The sequence below is a fragment of the Verticillium dahliae genome, genomic scaffold, assembly GCF_000150675.1.
Source record: "Verticillium dahliae VdLs.17 supercont1.18 genomic scaffold, whole genome shotgun sequence".
In the NCBI taxonomy this organism is placed as follows: domain Eukaryota; kingdom Fungi; phylum Ascomycota; class Sordariomycetes; order Glomerellales; family Plectosphaerellaceae; genus Verticillium; species Verticillium dahliae.
In genome coordinates, this window is record NW_009276923.1 from 630,155 (window position 1) to 647,488 (window position 17,334).

At 56.6% G+C, this 17,334-nt stretch overlaps 5 protein-coding genes across 5 annotated transcripts; 3 read left to right on the plus strand and 2 right to left on the minus strand.

Moving 5' to 3' along the window:
• On the plus strand, positions 1-590 carry VDAG_07991 (uncharacterized protein; the record flags this gene model as incomplete). The annotated part of the gene is made up of 2 exons (XM_009652757.1): positions 1-31; positions 121-590. 2 exons carry the CDS (start codon positions 1-3, stop codon positions 588-590), a joined length of 501 nt encoding a protein of 166 aa, XP_009651052.1.
• Positions 591-979: 389 nt separating this feature from the next.
• Positions 980-6,610, minus strand: VDAG_07992 (uncharacterized protein; the record flags this gene model as incomplete). Its single annotated transcript, XM_009652758.1, has 3 exons — positions 980-3,274; positions 3,323-4,518; positions 4,570-6,610. The coding sequence occupies 3 exons, from the start codon at positions 6,608-6,610 to the stop codon at positions 980-982; spliced, it is 5,532 nt and encodes a 1,843-aa protein (XP_009651053.1).
• A 2,014-nt stretch (positions 6,611-8,624) lies between these two features.
• Positions 8,625-9,690, plus strand: VDAG_07993 (quinone oxidoreductase; the record flags this gene model as incomplete). The annotated part of the gene is made up of 3 exons (XM_009652759.1): positions 8,625-9,002; positions 9,058-9,378; positions 9,436-9,690. 3 exons carry the CDS (start codon positions 8,625-8,627, stop codon positions 9,688-9,690), a joined length of 954 nt encoding a protein of 317 aa, XP_009651054.1.
• Positions 9,691-9,968: 278 nt separating this feature from the next.
• On the minus strand, positions 9,969-11,164 carry VDAG_07994 (GAL10; the record flags this gene model as incomplete). The annotated part of the gene is made up of 2 exons (XM_009652760.1): positions 9,969-11,061; positions 11,136-11,164. The coding sequence occupies 2 exons, from the start codon at positions 11,162-11,164 to the stop codon at positions 9,969-9,971; spliced, it is 1,122 nt and encodes a 373-aa protein (XP_009651055.1).
• Positions 11,165-13,355: 2,191 nt separating this feature from the next.
• Positions 13,356-16,666, plus strand: VDAG_07995 (uncharacterized protein; the record flags this gene model as incomplete). Its single annotated transcript, XM_009652761.1, has 3 exons — positions 13,356-13,800; positions 13,862-16,391; positions 16,468-16,666. 3 exons carry the CDS (start codon positions 13,356-13,358, stop codon positions 16,664-16,666), a joined length of 3,174 nt encoding a protein of 1,057 aa, XP_009651056.1.
• Positions 16,667-17,334: the final 668 nt, after the last annotated feature.

Below are 17,334 nucleotides of genomic sequence, written 5' to 3' on the forward strand. Positions count from 1 at the left end.
ATGGTCCGCTTCGCCTTCGCCGCAGCGCTGTGTAAGTCACCGACCACCAACCCCCCCAAGACCACGCCCACATCCACAGAGACCGGCAAGAAACTAACAGTCCACAAGTCGCCGCCACAGTTCTCGCCCTGCCGAGCCCCGTCGTCCCAGACCCCTCCGGTGAGAAGAACATCGGCAACGGCAACGGCGTCCAGTTCATCGGCGGCGCCTGTCTCTCGAGCGCCGACTGCGCATCCCAGTGCTGCGCCATCAACGGCGGCAACGGCGGCGTCTGCTCCGGCCTCGGCGCGCAGTTCCAGGCCGGCAAGCAGGGCTGCGGCTTTGGCGATGGCGGCCAGCAGCCGCAGCCACCCGAGCAGCAGGCACCCCCACAGCAGCAAGACCCGGGACGGATGGCCCAGCAGCCGGGTGCGGACTCGGGCGCGCCGGGCTCCCAGAATGTCGGTACCGGAAACGGCCAGCAGTTCATCACGGGGCAGTGCACCAGTGACGCCGACTGTGCTTCGGGGTGCTGCGGCAATGGGCTCTGTGCCGCACGCGCGGTGGCCGAGGCAGCAGGCGGTCCTGGGTGCGGCTTCTCGGGTCGCTGAAGCTCTCAAGGTGCTTGTTAAACGACACGAACGACTGTTGGATCTCTGCTAGCCTGCTTTGAGGCACCTAGCTGCTTGACGCTGCCTGAAAGGTTGCCGTATTGTCACAGACACGAGAGGATGGTGGACAAAGCTTGCATTGGAGGCGTTCAGGGGGGCGACTGGCATCGCCATGATTTCAAGGTTCTGCGTTATATACCAAGGGAAACGTATATGAGCTTGGTCTTCTGTGTATTTGGTTGTTCGATCAAAGATATCTCAACTGAAGGGTATATCTGAATGAGCCCTAACTCCGGTCGTCATGTGTCCCGTCTTCCGTGTGCACCACAATATTCTGAAATCGCAGTACAGATTGCCTTCCGTCATGTCCGTAGTTGCTGCATTCCGCCTTAATTGTTAAGCTCTCCAGCGACGTATCCAATCTGCCGCCGTCCTTGAGGACCAACGCCGGCAAGTTGTCCCGCAAGACCTGACTGACTTTCAACCAGTCGCCGTTGTTCTGCAATTCTTCGTGTCGCCCGTTCGTCCTGTTGCCGGTCCATTCTCTCAACATCTTCACGTTCTGCAATGCGAAGCGCACTCAGTGCCTTAGCATGGTCCACTCGCTCCGTCGCCATGTTCCGTTCCCAGTCAAGCGCTTGAAGGTGTCGTCGCTTATCCAGTTCCATTTCTTGTCGTGCCTTGAGTGCAGATGCCTCGGCCATGGCCTTCTCGTGTGACGCTTCCGACGCGCGCTCGTTCTGTCGCCGTCGCATGGCCGCTGCGAAGGCTTCTTCCTCTGCGCGTGCCCTATCACCCATAGCTTGCATTTCTTCGCTGTGCGCCCGTTTACGGCGCGCATCTTCGAGTTCGGCTTGATTCGCCCAGATTTGTGCTTGCACAGCCGCGAGTTCCTTGGAGCGAGCAATGCTCACCTCGTAGTCCTCTTGCTCACTCGCCAGCCGGCTAAGGCGGGCTCGGCGTTCCCGTTCCTGGAGCGCCACGTCATCTGGGAGGCCTGTGGCATCGTCCGGCTGCGGCCCTCGATTGGCAAAGAAGACGTCTTCGCACCGGTTGGCACGTAGTAGGCGCAGAAGTTGCTCATTGACATCAGCCTTGGGTAAAACTTTAGCGACGTACATGGTGGGTGAGTACGTGTACACCCCATCCCTGTATAGATTGAATTTCTTGTTGACCAACTTCCACATGCCAACTTTGAGGAGCAGCCTGGTCATAGCCACAGGATCGCTCGATTCCAAGGCAAGATGAAGTAAGGACTTGCCGCTGCACTTGACAGAAATGTCAGAGCCCTTGTCGAGCAGGAAGTTCATAACTCTTTCAATCTGTTTTTCGTGGGCAGCAGTCATCTCGCCAGGCATGGCACCATGAAGACACATTTCGCCCAAGGCACTCCGTCCGTCGTGCAGATGACTGGGAAAGTCTGGATCGTGGCCATACTCGACAAGCACTTGGACAGCTGCTAGGTTGAGCTCGCGAGCAGCATTCTGAAGGGATCCGTCATTCCTGGACGCGCCAGCAGCGAGCAGGTTGGACATTATAGTGATGGCCACGTCGCCGCCAATGTCTGACGCCAGTGACAGTGGTGTATTACCCTTTGCGTCCGTGACGTCGACATCGGCATCCTTCAGAAGAAGTTCCTTCGTGACATCAGGTCGTCTGGCATGGATCGCCAGCATCAGCGGCGTCAAACGTGAGTGTCGAGTCTCAAAGTTGACCTTGGCACCGGAATCTAGAAGAAGCTGGATGATGTTGCTGCTGACTTTTTTTTGCGGTTGAATAAGTGCCCAAGTGAGAAGTGTTACTGTTTCTTCTTCCTCAATCTCAGGCATGACCCGACTAACGGTTGTCTGGTCGTGGTAGAAGCCGGCATCCAGCAAAGCCTTCATAATCCTGAAGGACCGTGGGAACCTGGCGAGCGCAAGAAACAGAACTGGTGGCGAGTCCGAAAGTGAGTACATGACATCCAGTCGTGTCTCTCCGTTGCTGTACTCTGTATAGACCTGAATGAGTTGCAGGGCCTCATCTTCGGACAGTTGCTGGTCAAATATGTGATGGAAAGCCTTTGAAAGCGACTCTGTCTTGGGATGCTTCTCTAGAAGGCGCTGTACGAGCCTAATGTTGTTTGTAGAGGTTGCCGACTCTAGAAGCTTTCCGTCTTCATGGTCGACATCCACGTCATTCTCGAACAGCAAGTCCATGAAACGGCCTCCGAGGTCTGGACTCTGGGGGACCATGTTGATGACGAGACCCAAGACATTTGTCAAACCCGCTCCCTGGGCTCCCTTTAGTATCAAGGCTTGGAGAACCAGGAAGCCTCTGTCGCTGAACCATGTGGCTGCGTTGTCCTTGGTGAAGCTTTGCACAACTGTCAGGTTCAAGGCATCGATCGTAACTGGTGCCTCGAGTAACAGTCGCACAACCGATGGCAAAGCTCTTTGTGCGGCATCAACCAGTGTCTTGGCGCCCTTTACGTTTGGGGTTGCGCCATGGGCCACAAGAATTTCGATGGCCTTTTCATCGATCGCCTCATCATTTACGGCCTTATTCAGGCAGATGTGAAGCTCCTCGCAGACGGGCAGTCCGGCTTTGAAAAGCATGTCAAGCACCAGCAAGCGCGAGCTTCCGCTTAGCTTCCAGGCAGCGTTGAGTGCTCTGATTAGAGTAACGGAGGATGCCCTTGGTTGCTACACAGTGTTAGCCAGAAATCGATTTCCATTATTGAGTCAACTCACTCTGCTGTTCTCGTCGTGGCCAACAGCGAGCATTGTCTTCAGACTGCCCACATTGGCGCTCCGCGTCGCTGCCCAGACAGCCTCGCCATTGTAATAATTTGGGTCCGCGCCAGCTTGAAGCAAGATCCTGACCAGTTCTTCACCCTCGCCACCGAAACGGACTGCAGAGACTAGTTGGGCATTGAGAGCGTCCCCACCGACACCGCGCGTGAGGAGCGGCTCCAGAACTGCAGCTCGCTTTCGCAAGTCTCCAACCTCGGTTGCTGCCTGGAACCCCTGTTCTAGCGTTGCTCTGCTAGGTTCTCTACCGGTCAGCAGCATCGCTAAGACATCGGCAGCACCGGACCGACAAGCTTCGATGATAGCTTGGTCGTCAACGCCTACACCATGGTTGATCAAGATGTTTCCAAGGACGATGTCTCCGTCGGTCGCCGCAGCTTGCAAAGCTTCTGAAACCGCGTTGCCCGAGGCCCCATGTTTCAGAAGCAGCGTACACAGGAGCGCTCTAGTATCCCTTTTCTGGCATTTGGTGGCCTCGGTGAAAGCACTGTTAAGGATGGCGGTGGTGTGCTTTCTCTGCAGCACCAATTCCACAATGTCGGGTCTTTCTCGTCTGATGGCAGCAACAAGAGCCTCCCCATCATTGGTATTCGCCTTGACTGAGAGGGTCCGCAACAAAGGGAGATCGTCAGAATATGTATTGATAGCAAAGCCCAGTGCACGATTAGCCTCCGCACTAGGGGCACCAGCCTCCAGCAACTTCTTGGAAAAGGCCAAGCGATCCATGGGATCAGTTATCCGTAAGGCATGTGGCAGAGCGTAAGCCAGGGATGCCGGTGTCGGTTTGGCTTCGAAAAGCACATTCGTCAACTGTTCGTCGCTGGCAGCAACTGCATGACACAAGGCTGCCGCATTGTGTGAATTGACGTCAGCTCCAGAGCTAAGGAGGACCTTGACCGTGGACAGCTGCCGGCTTTTAGGCTCTGTCTTGACAAGAGAGTGGACCTCCTTGACCAGAATATCGTTGAGAAGGGCCTTGTCTGTAGTTCTTCGCAAGAGGGTGTGCAGTTTGGATACCTTTTTCTCAGAGGATGGCATTTGAGACAGCTCATTCAGAGCACGATTCAGAGTCGCAGCAGAGGGCTTGCTATGCTTGAGAACTGTGTCGAGCACCGGAGGCTCATGGTCACGAATCGCTATCGTTGTTAGAGGACAGGGATGGCAGGGTTGAGATACACCTAACATACCGATTGATAATGGTGCGCCATCATGAAAATTGATGTCGGCTCGACCTTGTTGTAATAGCACCTGCAGCAGTCTCATATCTGCAGGTTGTGTATTGAGAACGTGAAGCATCGCAGACGACACCTTGGCGGGATCCATGCCAGGCACGGAGCTCAATACAAGACTCGCTATCTCAAGCCTGGCTCGTGGGTCTTCAATCGCTACTATGCTAGGAAGAACACCCGCCGCGGTGTCTGGCGAGATGTTCTTCCGGAGAAGCGCAGCGAGAAGTTTGACATCTTTTTGCGTCACTGCTGCCAGCAATGCCCCATCGCTTGAATTGACGTCGTTTGTGAACCGAAGAAGCAGAGCAATTAAAGCTTCATCCCGGTTTGGTGGTTGTGAGTCGATAGCTTCCTGCAAAGCATCTTGTACGGTTTGAGGGGGTAGTCCATTTGAGAGGAAACACTCCACCATGGCAAGCTTGTCCCGAGGCGGGAGTGCTGATGTCTCGGCGAAAACACGCGCAACAGTTTGACCGCTGGGCTTGCTTGCGAGCAGCACACTGGCCATGGGTACATCACCACGGCCGACTGCAATCTGCAACGCCAGTCCATTCTTGTAGTCGACCGAGGCCACTTCGTGTCTCTCAAAGACCATAGATTTCGACGCTCTTCTCCCCAAACCGCGCGGCGACTGAGACTCGACGGGTCGGCCCGACCCCGGGAACTGGGGAGTGACCAGGAGATTGACAGACTTGACGTCACCAGCCCTAACGGCTTCGATGAGAACGGCATGCAGAGGATTGCCGCTGGCTCCTCTTCGCAAGAGTACATCAAGCAACAGCCGCCGGTGATCCGATGCCAAGTCTTTAGGAATGAGTTCAACACACTCGGACGCCTGAAGAGAGCTCAAAGGCGAGTTGCCAGCAAGCAGAATATGCGCCACATCTACGCGGCCACTGGATATGGCCTTTCGAACGGCCATGGCATCCCGATACTCGATCGACGTGCCGTATGTGACTAGGACGTGGAGCATCTCGAGGAATTCCGCGGATGCCGAGTCGAGCAGAGCAAGGGATGGGCCATCCCCCTCGGCACCAGCACAAAGCAGCATCTCCACCATGGAAATCTTGTCATTTGGATTGATAGACGGATGGCCGATCAGTTCGGTGAAGGCTTCGTCCAGGCCTTGACCACGGGGTGGTTTGCTTCCAAGCAAGATTGCGAGCACTATGTCGTGTCGTCCTTGCGATATTGCAATCTTCAGGGCCTGCGCCTGATTGTGGTTTCCATCGGCGGTAGATCTGGCTAGTCTCACAACTGTCGAAACGCAGGCGGCTCGAGTGGCATCAATCATGCATTGGGACAGCCAGGAAGCTGAGGGTCGTCCCTCGGACCGCAAAACCAGACTGACAATTTCGGCCTGTCCGCCTGTGACACATGCCTGGCGTACGGCGTCCTGGGCATCAGCCGTCGAGGCGGCACCGGCACCATATCGAAGCAACAGCTCAACAATCGCTGTGTTCTGGTTTCTCATAGCTATGGGCAACGATGTGTCCAGGGCGACGGCGTCCGCGTGGGGCAACAAGACGGCCACCATGTCTGCCTGTCCATTCTGCACCGCCTGCTGGAGGAGCCTGCTTCGTTCTCCAAAGGTCTCCAAGCTCTTGCGACGGCTAAGAAGGCCTGGCTTGGGCTTCTGGGGAAGATTTACATCGCCACCAGAGCTAATGAGGAGATTGATGAGGGACTCGGCTGCGCCGGCTCTACCAGAGTTGGCGACGTGAGAGTTCAAGGCATCGAAGACGATCTTGGGGTCGTAGGATTTCTTTTTGGAGGAAGAAAATGCTTTCCGAAGATTTCCAGTCGACTCGGTCCGGCCGTGCGAGAGTTGTCTTCTTTTGACGAGCTCTTCGGCGTAGAAGTCATCATCTGTGTTGCGATAAGTTGGCGGATGAGATGGGCGGGACAGTGATGAGGTCGTTGGTGGTAATTCCACGCCCCATTGCTCGGCGAGCTGAAGAAGTCGCCGCTGGCGGTCTTCGGGGGAGGGAATTGGCATGACAGGCACGACAGGGACGTGTCGCTTAATGGGTGGCGCGGTTCAGGTCAAGCTCCTCAGCCACAGCGTGGTGAGAGAGAGCCAAAAGCCAAAGCTAAACAACGGATCGTGGTTGCATCAGAGGAGGGGCAGATCGCAATCGGAAGAAGGTTGGTGAAGCAATCAGAGAGGGCTGGAGATACAACGCGGCGAGGCCTCCCTCCGAGGTTGAATTCCTGTGTCAAGGTCCGTCTGGTCCGTCTGGAAGAAGACGAATGGACTGATGTCTCAGGAGTGAGTGAGCCGGGTTGCGGGTTCGAGGCTCGGCCAATTGGGCTGGACTGAGTGTCGAGTTTGGGGGGCAAACTGCTTCGTCTCAGAACCGACGGATACTATGCTGAAGAGTGTTCGTAAGAGGGGCCGCCAGTCATTGAGTTCTTGACATTTGAAAACGAAAAGGCTCCAGCTTGGGGAGATGAGGGATGAAAGGATAAAAATGCGAAAGGATGAAAGGCGAAAATCCCGAGCAGCCGTACAGACACGAGTATTCGGTCAGTGACGTCCACACACCGTGGCGGAGGGGGAAGGAGCAAGCGGGTGTGAGGCAAGTGCAGGCAGTGTAAGTGTAGGCAGTGCATTTCTGTGTCCATGGGCAGGAGGTACCTACCTTAGGGACGACAGGCAAGACAGAGGGATGGACAGCCAGTGGATCTCGATGCGCCACATATCCCCTGTCGATGCCCCTGTCCACCCCACCAATTTCTCCTTCTCTAGCCACAGCTCGAAGACAGGCCTTCGACGGGAGAGCCGCTTGGCAGGTGCCGACTCGCCCATCCATCAGCTATAGCTTAAGGCACCTAAGGTACATGTATCACTAGGTAGTGGGGGAGGACAAGCGTCAAAATCCAGCTTGATGTCTCGCCTTGCAGTCTTCCTGATTGGAATCGTCACGATTGCGTCGAATCATATTTTGCCCCAACCTCGCAGGCTTCTTGATACTTGGTCCATGATGCATTTGGAAAAGCATGTGAACAGCCACTTCTCTCGCCCGTTTCACCCTTCATCAAGAGCCCGGACTCCGGATGAAAAGGCCAATGGCGAGGCCCTAGCCGACGGTTCTGTTCTTTCGCGATGACGCGGCACGTGGATTCTGTTGCCTCCCACCCATGTTCCGAGAAGAGAACGACAACGGAACCTGCTCGTCTCGGTGTGTCAGTGCAAGTCAATGCACGCCATTCGCTGAGTGTTCTGCTTGGCAACCTAGATTCTTTTCTCGTTTCCTGCGAGGCGCAGCGCTCTCCCGAGTCATCGCCAATCCACAAGAGCCTCCACAAGGAGAACAAAGAGAACAAGGCCTCGCAAGCTTTGGGGAAAAAGCGACGAGGCAGCATGCCCATTGAAACAAAACTTGAACCACCTCTCGGCCGGGGCCTCACAGCATTCCGACTCAGCCCCCGGAGGCCACTCTCCATGGATAGGCATCGTCGTTACTCCGTCGCCGGGACACTGCAACTAACCCCTGGAGATCGCTCAAGCTGACGCGCTCCTGTCTCATCCAGATAAGAGCTTTATCGGGTTCTTCTGAAGGCGCACGGCGACTCGGCGAAAACTTAGCAGTGACGACGCGCCTCCGCCGACCAAGGCTGATTCTAATAGTAATGCTAAAATGAACGGCCCTTGTCTTGATCGTCCAGCATCCACCCATCATGCCCAAAAAGGCAATGAAAGGGCGTGAAACATCAGAGTTGCCCAGTATTCCGGCTCACTAATCCGCGGCGCACCTGACTAGCCCCGAACAGCATTGCGGCACCTCGGGCAGGCAGGCATGGATTTACCCCTCATCACATTGGATCACGACTTCAACCCCCACCACGCATTAAGATAGATCAGTATCAACACCAGCGTACGTAGCATGTCTCTGGCATCCTCACCACTTTACTTCGTATCAAAGCGCATCCCAACCGCTGCCCTCGTCCGGCCTTTCTCTGTCCAAACAGCTTTCAGACCCATCTGCGGCCCCAGAATACATCGCACGATGGCCTCCTCTTCCCTGCCGCAGTCGATGCCCGCCATCCAGATTGCTAAGACCGGCGACCCCTCCGTGCTGGCTCTCAACACGGCTCCCGTCCCGGCTGTCCCCGAGGGCCATGTCCTCGTGCGCAACGCCTACGCCGGCATCAACTACATTGACACCTACTTCCGCACAGGTCTCTACCCCATCCCTGGCAACGATTTCCCCTACACTCTAGGACGAGAAGGCGCCGGCACGGTCGCTGCTGCACACCCCTCGGTGGCCTCCAAGTTCCCCAACGGCACGCGTGTCGTCTACATGGGATCCGTCGGTGCCTACGCAAGCTACTCTGCCGTGCCCGCCGCCCTGGTCGTCGTCATCCCCGACAACCTGTCCCTCGACGTCGCCGCTGCCGCCTGGCTGCAGGGGCTCACGGGCATGGACCTTTGTGCGCGAGGCGGGCGAGGTCAAGTCTGGCGAGTGGGCTCTCGTTCACGCCGCGGCTGGTGGTGTCGGTGGACTGCTCGTGCAGATGCTCAAGGCCGTCGGCGCTCGCGTCATCGCTACGGCGAGCTCCGATGAGAAGCTCGCTGCTGCGCACGCCAAGGGCGCCGAGTTTGGCGTCAACTCGAAGAGCGCTAACCTCGTCGAGGAGGTGAAGAAGATCACCGGTGGCCATGGTGTTGATGTCGTGTTTGACGGCGTCGGCAAGACGACCTTTGACGGTGACGTCGAGATGGCGGCGCGCAAGGGACGGCTTGTCGTCTTTGGAAATGCTGTACGTCGTGACAGCACATGCCCCTGCCTGAACCCAAACTATGCTGATGTTTTACAGTCTGGCGCCGTGGACCCCGTCAACATCCTCCGTCTCGGCGGCAAGAACCTCAAACTCATGAGACCTGTGGTCAACGGCTACCTAGCCGAGCGCGAGGAGCTGGAAAGGTACGGCAGCGAATTGTTCGAGATGCTGACGTCTGGCAAGGTCGAGGTACCAGTGTACAAGACATATCCTCTGGCAGACGCGTCCCAGGCCCACATTGACCTGGAGTCGAGGAAGACATCCGGCAAGCTCCTGCTCAAGATTGATTGACGCGAGGGAGATGGGGCTGCCCACGCACCACGCAGCAGACTTGCCTAGACCGATAGACGTGTAGTAATGGGGATCGAGAATGAAATTCCGCTCATTTGCAGAGACACTTCCAAGCCTCTTCGTCATGTTTTTTTTTTCATTAGTCTATCGTGCGTGGCGCTCAGCACCTCTAGCAACAAAAGGAGAAAGTGAAAAGCAGCAACATTTTTTTCCCGTTTCTGCGAATCCAGGCTGTCCTGGAAAATCCCTTCGCGTTTCTCCCATCGTCCCCCGTCTCTCTATTTCGTGCCAATGGCGTTGGCGTTGGCGAGCAACTCCGGGGGCGGGTCCTGGCGGTAGCCCTGGGGGTTGTTCTCGACCCAGCGCCACAGGTCCTCGCAGGCCTTCTCCATGGTCTGCTCGGTCTTCCAGTTGAGCTCCTTGTTGGCGCGCTCGGGGTTGGCGGTGAGGTTGAGTACGTCGCCCTGGCGGCGGGGGCGGACCTCGTAGGGCAGGTCGCGGCCGACGACCTTGCTAAAGGCCTTGATGATGTCGTAGACGGTGCTGCCGCGGCCGGAGCCGAGGTTCCAGGCGCGGACGCCGGGGTTGTGGTCGCGCAGGTAGTTGAGGGCGACGACGTGGCCCTGGGCGAGGTCGCCGACGTGGATGTAGTCGCGGATGGCGGTGCCGTCCTTGGAGTCGTAGTCGTCGCCAAAGACGAGCAGCTTGTCGCGCTGGCCCGTGGCGACCTGGCCCAGCAGCGGCAGCAGGTTGTAGGGCACACCCTGGGGGTCCTCGCCGAGTAGGCCCGAGGGGTGGGCGCCACAGGGGTTGAAGTAGCGGAGGAGGGCGCCGTTGAAGCGCTCGGCGGGCTTGCCGTCCTTGGTGGCGCGCTGGCGCTCGGCGGCGATGTGGTCGGTGATGATCTGCTCGACCATGTGCTTCGTGTGGCCGTACGTGTTGGTGGGGCCCAGCGGGCAGTGCTCGGGGATGGGGATCATGTTCTCGAAGCGCGTGGCGTCGCCGTAGACCGTGGCCGACGACGAGAAGACAATGTTGGGCACGTCGTTCTTCTTCATGCCGCGCAGCAGGTTGATCGTGCCCGAGACGTTGACCCTGTAGTAGTCGAGGGGGATCTCGCCCGACTCGCCGACGGCCTTGAGCGCGGCAAAGTGGATGACGCTGTCGATGGCGGGGTGCTTCTGGAAGACGGCATCGAGGGCGGCCTCGTCGGTGATGTCGACCTGGTAAAAGTCGGGACGCTTGCCGCTGATCAGCTCGATGCGGTCGACGGCGACCTTGGACGAGTTGTACAGGCTGTCGACAATGACGACATCGTAGCCGTGGTCGAGGAGCGAGAGGGTCGTGAAGGAGCCAATGTAGCCCGTGCCGCTGATGCGAGGAAGAAGAAGCCGTCAGCCTGGATGCTTTCCTCGCAGGGAGAGCCAAGGGCGGTGGGGTCTTACCCGCAGACGAGAACTGTTCCAACAGGCATGGTGAAGATGATCTGTGGGTGTGGTGTTGAGGGGGGTTGAGGTTGGGTGGGTGATTGAGGGGTAGTCTGTGGGGAAGAGAAGAAGAAACAGAAAAGCGCAAGGACAGAGAGGTTCGCGATGCGAAGGGGCGAGTGGTATTATAAGGGGGAGAACAAGGTGTCAGACCGGGGACTGCGGAGACTTTTTCTGTCTGGTTTGCGGTGTTTGTCTGTAGGGATCCGGTATGAAGATCGCGACACGAAGGGCGGCATGGAAAATTTCGTGCCACCTCCCTCTTCTCAGGGCAGTCTCCTTACCTGTGTTACCCCTCGACCCCTCCTCGCCTCGACCCTTTGACCCTTCGACCCCTCGAAAACACCGCGCGCTGGCGCCTCACCTCATCACACTCAGAGCGCTGATGGCGGGGTGACACACGGCTTGTAGGGTGCCACCCCCACCAGAGAGGCGCGGCAGCCTGAGCCTGGCCTGCAACACCCCGGCCGCCCGCTAAAAGGGACAATACGGTCCCCTGTAGCGCGCCGCTTCGCCCCCTATCGCCGACTCTCTCGCTCCCGCCTGGCGGCCTGGAGAAGGATTCGAGGCACTCCCTCCACTGTGGCTGGAAGCTTGCCCTGATCGGGTTGTCCCTATCGCCAACCTCGTGTTTTTCCATGTACCTGTCTGCCCCTGGAGCCTCATCAGATCGTCGCGAGTTCTCGAAATAGCGGTCAACGCAACGGTCGATTGCTTGATAATCTGTTGAATCCTCAATTTCTGCCACTTGAACAGGCGACAGCTGAGGTACAGTACACAATTGAATAACCCTCAGTAACACACTACTCGGACCATCCCTTGCAAGGTGCAATAGACAAGGTCGCAGTCACACATGCAAGCCTTGGCCAGTCAGTATTCCGCCGCCAGGCCCAGTGGATTCCCGAATCCCGCTGTCGGTCGGTCGTTCGCTGCTGGCGGCACGTGGGTCTGAGAGCTTCGGCGAACCATGGTGCATCGCAGAGCATCAGCCCTCACGCTCGGTCCGATGCGGTCCGGAGCATGCTTTTGAACCAGAGAAGGCGGTTCTGAGGCTAGCGTGCTAGTACTTGTCGCCTCAATAGCCTTGCTTTCTGCCGCCGGCGTGCTTTCAGACGGATGTCACCTGGATGCTGTGCAAAAATAAAAGTATCGTCAGAGAACACCAGAATCCAACTGCTATCACGTGACCAGCACGTACCGCACAAAGTACCGACAGCATGGTGGAGACGCGTTGTGGTTCGCAGCAGCTGGAAGGGTGAGGCGCGGCGCGGTGTGGCTCGAGCTCTTTCCCCGACCTCCTCGACGACCGCGAACCACGACAGGAAGGACCTGGTCCCTGCGCCTGCGACCAAGAAGAAACCGTGACGCTCTTGTCGCGAAGGAAGAAAAAAAAAACACTTTCTCTGAACCTCACCGCGCCTCTCCGAACATAGACTACGAGCCTGGCGCCGTTCTCCCTCTCCCCGGAACATAGAGACGAATCGAGCCTTCTTTGACGTGGCTGCTGCATCCAGACGCGGATGCGCCACCCATCACCAACGGCTCATTGACGTCAAAGCATCCACAAAGCCAGTCGTCGCGCATCCACTCACCCCGGAATCATGGTCCATCCATGAAAGCTCGACACGCTTGTTCTTTGTCATCGAATATCCTGCTTTGCTGTTCGACAGGAGGAGTTCTACTCGAGAGGTCCGTTGATCGACTCCGGACTGGGAAAAACGCCTTTGTTGTTTATTGTGGCTGTTGGTATTTCGGCGCCGACTACTTTTCAGAGCTTGACGACAAGAAGCCCCACCACCAGTGATCTGTTGGTCTACAGTCTACCTTGTCATTGAAAGGTACACCTCTCAGAGACTTGCATTGTACTCGTCGCAAGACTGTCGAAGCTCTCTCATGTTGAGCCGAAAATTCCACACGCACCCCGTCACAAAGGTAAGTCCTCGCCCTGACTTGGGCCCTTTGTGCTCTCATTCAAGGCCCCACGGCTATCTCATCAAGCTTCACCTTGTTCTCATAAACAAGACGCCAACCCCTCATGTTCCCTCATATCCATCCGCCATGGCCTTGTTCTGGCTCCTGTCAATCTCAATCGAAGCTCGTTGCGAAAATCGTTGCGAAAAAGAACCAACCAACTAACTTGCCTTCAGCATCGGGGTCAACGACTCATCCTGACCAAACATGCCGCCCAGACGAAGTTCTCGCATCAACAGAAGCGCCAGTGAGGAGCTCACAGACGACCCGTCTGGATCCATGTTCACTGGCGCCGCTGTTCAGACCAATCTCCCGCCCATTCCGTCACGCTTCAGCACAGCATACGGCTCCGATGTCACACCGCCGCGTGTCTTGGGTGCCAGGAGAGGCGAACAACGCTCTATTCTGAATGTCATCGATGATATCCTTGACGCTGATGAGAGCGACGATCTCGGTGCAGACGTGGTAGTGGACGAGCCTGAACCTACTCCGAAGCCGGTTCAGAAACGCTCCACGCGCCAACCTGCACCACGATCTTCCGCGCCACCAACAGCACCAGGCCAAGCAAGCACCTCTGCACCAGTACCAGCACAAGTTCAGGCTTCCACGTCAACATCGAAGCGCACCGGTCCAGAAAACCTCATCACACCATGTAGGCCACACTCTTGTTCCTATTCTATTCGCGCCAACTTTTGCTGACCCTCTATCACTAGCCAAAGCCAAGAGTCGCGGGCCTATTCGCGCCAACGCACCTACCCCGCAACGTTTGGCTGGCCATCTTATGCCCGTTGCGCCGACAGTCACGCCACATAGAGGCATACTTGCCGGTTCTGGTGATCTGCCAGGAAGCAGCGCCCCAACCTCTAATCCTGTCCCTCAAGTACCACCTACGAGCAGCCCTTTTGGACGCACTCCCGGGATTGATCAAGATCCTCGAAAGTTCTTCGGAGGCACAAACACGCCAGGTTCCTCGGTTCTCACGTACGGCGAGGAGGTATCGTTGTTCGGGGCTGGAGGAGTATCCCACGGCGGGTCTTCCCAAGCAAGCCCGACGCCTGCTCGCAACCTGCAGGCCCATCCCGGCTCACATAATAATAAAACTCCGACAAGCAGCCTTGCCAACCTCTACCCAAATCTGCCGGCCACGACTAGTGGTATCACAGCGGATCATGCCTCGCAGGTTTCAAATCCTCCTATACTCATGCCGTCTTCGGTGAAGAATACTGCGACACATTCAACCCGACCTGGGGAAAGTGGGCTTCAAACTGAGGGAGCGCCTGCGTCCAACCCTCCCTCATCAGCCAGGGCCTCACTAAAAAACCCGGCAACAGCACCGAAGGGAAACGTTGGGAGCTCCACAAATTTCCCTTTAGCACCAGCACCCAGGGCGTCAAGTGAATCCAGAGAGTCGCCAGATGAACTCGCCGCCAACATGACGACGTCGAAAGAGCAGCATGATACTGCGCCTCATGGAATTGAGACAACTGTACTGCCTGCGGCAACGCGTGCGCCTGCGGGAAAGAAGGCCCTCAAAACCAAGCCAGTGGTACAGCAAAAGAATGTTGCGCCCAAGAAGCCTGTCAAGAAACATCAATCTGGCCCAATTCCTGCAACGTCGAAGCCCCCGCCTCAGGACCCCCTCATAGTTCAGGCTAGGAAGAACACAACGGCCGGGATACCTGCTCGGCAAGCTCAACCTGCGCCATTGCGAACAAGACAGGCCTCCTCTCTTTCGAATCAAGTGTCTCGGAAACCCCACGCCCACACTCACGATGTCGATACCGAGTTGGAACTCACAGATGAGAGTTTTGAAGATGAGAACCCTCAGACATGGGCAACATGGTGGAGTTCGCTATCTCAATGGTTTCAACCCCGCAGAGAAGCTGACACCGAAGACGATGACGCCGTTGGCAGTGACAAAGACAACGAGTCATTATTGCGCGATGATGCAGAGCCGGCCTCGACGTCTGCATTAGAGTGGTTGTGGCACTGCTTATCATGGTACTTCACAGCTTGCTTTTCATGGCTGCATCAAGTCTATTCATCGCTCCGACGTGCAGTCTCTCGGGCCACACGATTCGCGCTACACACTTCCTTCAAGTGGATACTACTCGGCCTGGGTTCTTTGGCTGTCGCCATGTTTTTACACTCTGTCTTGTCTCCATCTCCTTTGGTAGACGGCATTTGGGAGAATGACCGCGAAAGCACACGGCTTCCCTTCTATTGGCATGGGTGGAGTCTCTCGGACATGACTTGGAATTTGGGACAATTCCTTCCGCTCGCTCTTGCTCGTCCATCGACGCTCTTCGCATCGGAGGATGCGAGAGCATACGAGGAAAAGCTCCGCAGTTTCAGCCACGAGATGCATCATCTCAAGGCTTCGAAGGATCTACACGATGTGTCACTCGCCAAGCTCGAGTCCTTACTCCCGAAGATCATCCACCTCGAGCTTGGCCAAAATGGAAAGCCACGCATTGCTTCTGAATTCTACTATGCTCTTCGCGAGTTGATGAAAAGAGACAATGAAGTGTTCACCTTCGAGGCGGACAAGGCCGGTTACGTCCACATCCCCGACGCCCACTGGCAGGCAATCAAGAGCAAGGCGAATAGCGAAAGCTACTTGGTCACAGAGAGCAAGACACAAGAACCAGCTCTCTCACGTGCTGAAATCCAGCAGATGATCAAGTCTGACACGCCAAATGCCTGGACTGAATGGGCAAAGAGCAACAGGCAGAAAGTGGCCGATGTTGTCAAGAACCACCTGCCGTCATCCGAGCCGCCCTCGAGTGGGTCTGGCGCGTTGCCCGCAGACTTGGATGACCGCATCGAGGAGGTTGCTCTACAGCATATTGCTCGACAAATCGCGGATGAGAACACCAGTCTGGTGACGCGTCGGAACTTCATGTTCCTCATCAAAGAAGAGTTCGCCAAAGATCACGGCCACATCAGTAACGAAGCGCTCGTGCTCAAGGACCAGGCAAAGGCATATGTGGAGGGTCTTCTCAGAACAAGCCTCGAAAACAACCGTGCTCTCATGGGCCTGTCTCGGGACGAGGTCCTCCATCTGGTGAACAGCCAAATCCGTAAGGTCATTGCAGACGCCGGTATCAAGGCTTTCGCAGATGGCAAGATTGCCGCCGAGTGGGATCACGACCTTCGAGAGCGGGTCAACTTTTTGAACCCCAATCTCGGTGCCGTTGTCAGCCCGGACACAACACCCACGCACAAGCTTCGAGGGTCCAGGTCGGGTGGCTTCCTCACTCAGAAGTGGAAGAATCATCCGAGCAGACGCCAGCCCCGCCCGCTTGACCCCGACGAGGCGCTCCTCGGATGGACAGACGCCGGGGACTGTTGGTGTGGCAGCACAACATACAGCCACGAGGGGACGCCACAGGGCGTCGCTCTCAATGTCATTCTCGGACACCGCATCAAGCCCGAGTACCTTGTCATTGACCACATTCTGCCCGGTGCGACGCTGGCGCCGGCTGCGCGACCCCGACAGATTGAGCTCTGGGTGAAGATTGACGAGTGGAACAACCGGGAACTGGTGCGCGACTTTGCGGCATACACATGGCCTGGCAGCCTGGAGCAGCCATTCGGAGAGGGCTTTGTGCAGGTCAGTTCGTTTGAGTACGAGAGCCAGGCTGCGTCTGGGGGTGTGTACGTGCACAAGCTGCCAGACGAGCTGAAGGGACTCGGCGTGTCAACGGAGCACGTTATTGTGCGGCTGGTGACCAACTATGGGGATGAGGAGAAGACGTGCCTCTACCGTGCGAGGCTATTTGGGGAGGCGTACGACCCATCGCTTGCGGATGAGGCGTAAGGAGGGGGGCGGATTGTATGTCGACGATGTTGATGCCACGGGATTGGGCCTTAGGATGCGCCAGTTTTTTTTTGGTTTTTCTTGAGCGTTTCCACCCGTTTGACGTCTGCCTCTTTCGGGCGCGCAATGATGTATCATGACTGAACCGCAGCAAAGCAAGGGCGTTTTGGGGTTGGGCGTGTCATACCCCTTTTTTTTCAACATTAGCTTTCTATAGATCGACAGGTGGACTTTACTGTGTTTTTGTAAGAAGTTTCTTGAGTGAGGAGCAAAATGTGAGAGTTGTGGGGTTCTATGATCATCTCATCTAGCCCATTGATTTTCCAGATGCTGTGTGCGGTGTGATGTGTGCTGCGAGCTGCG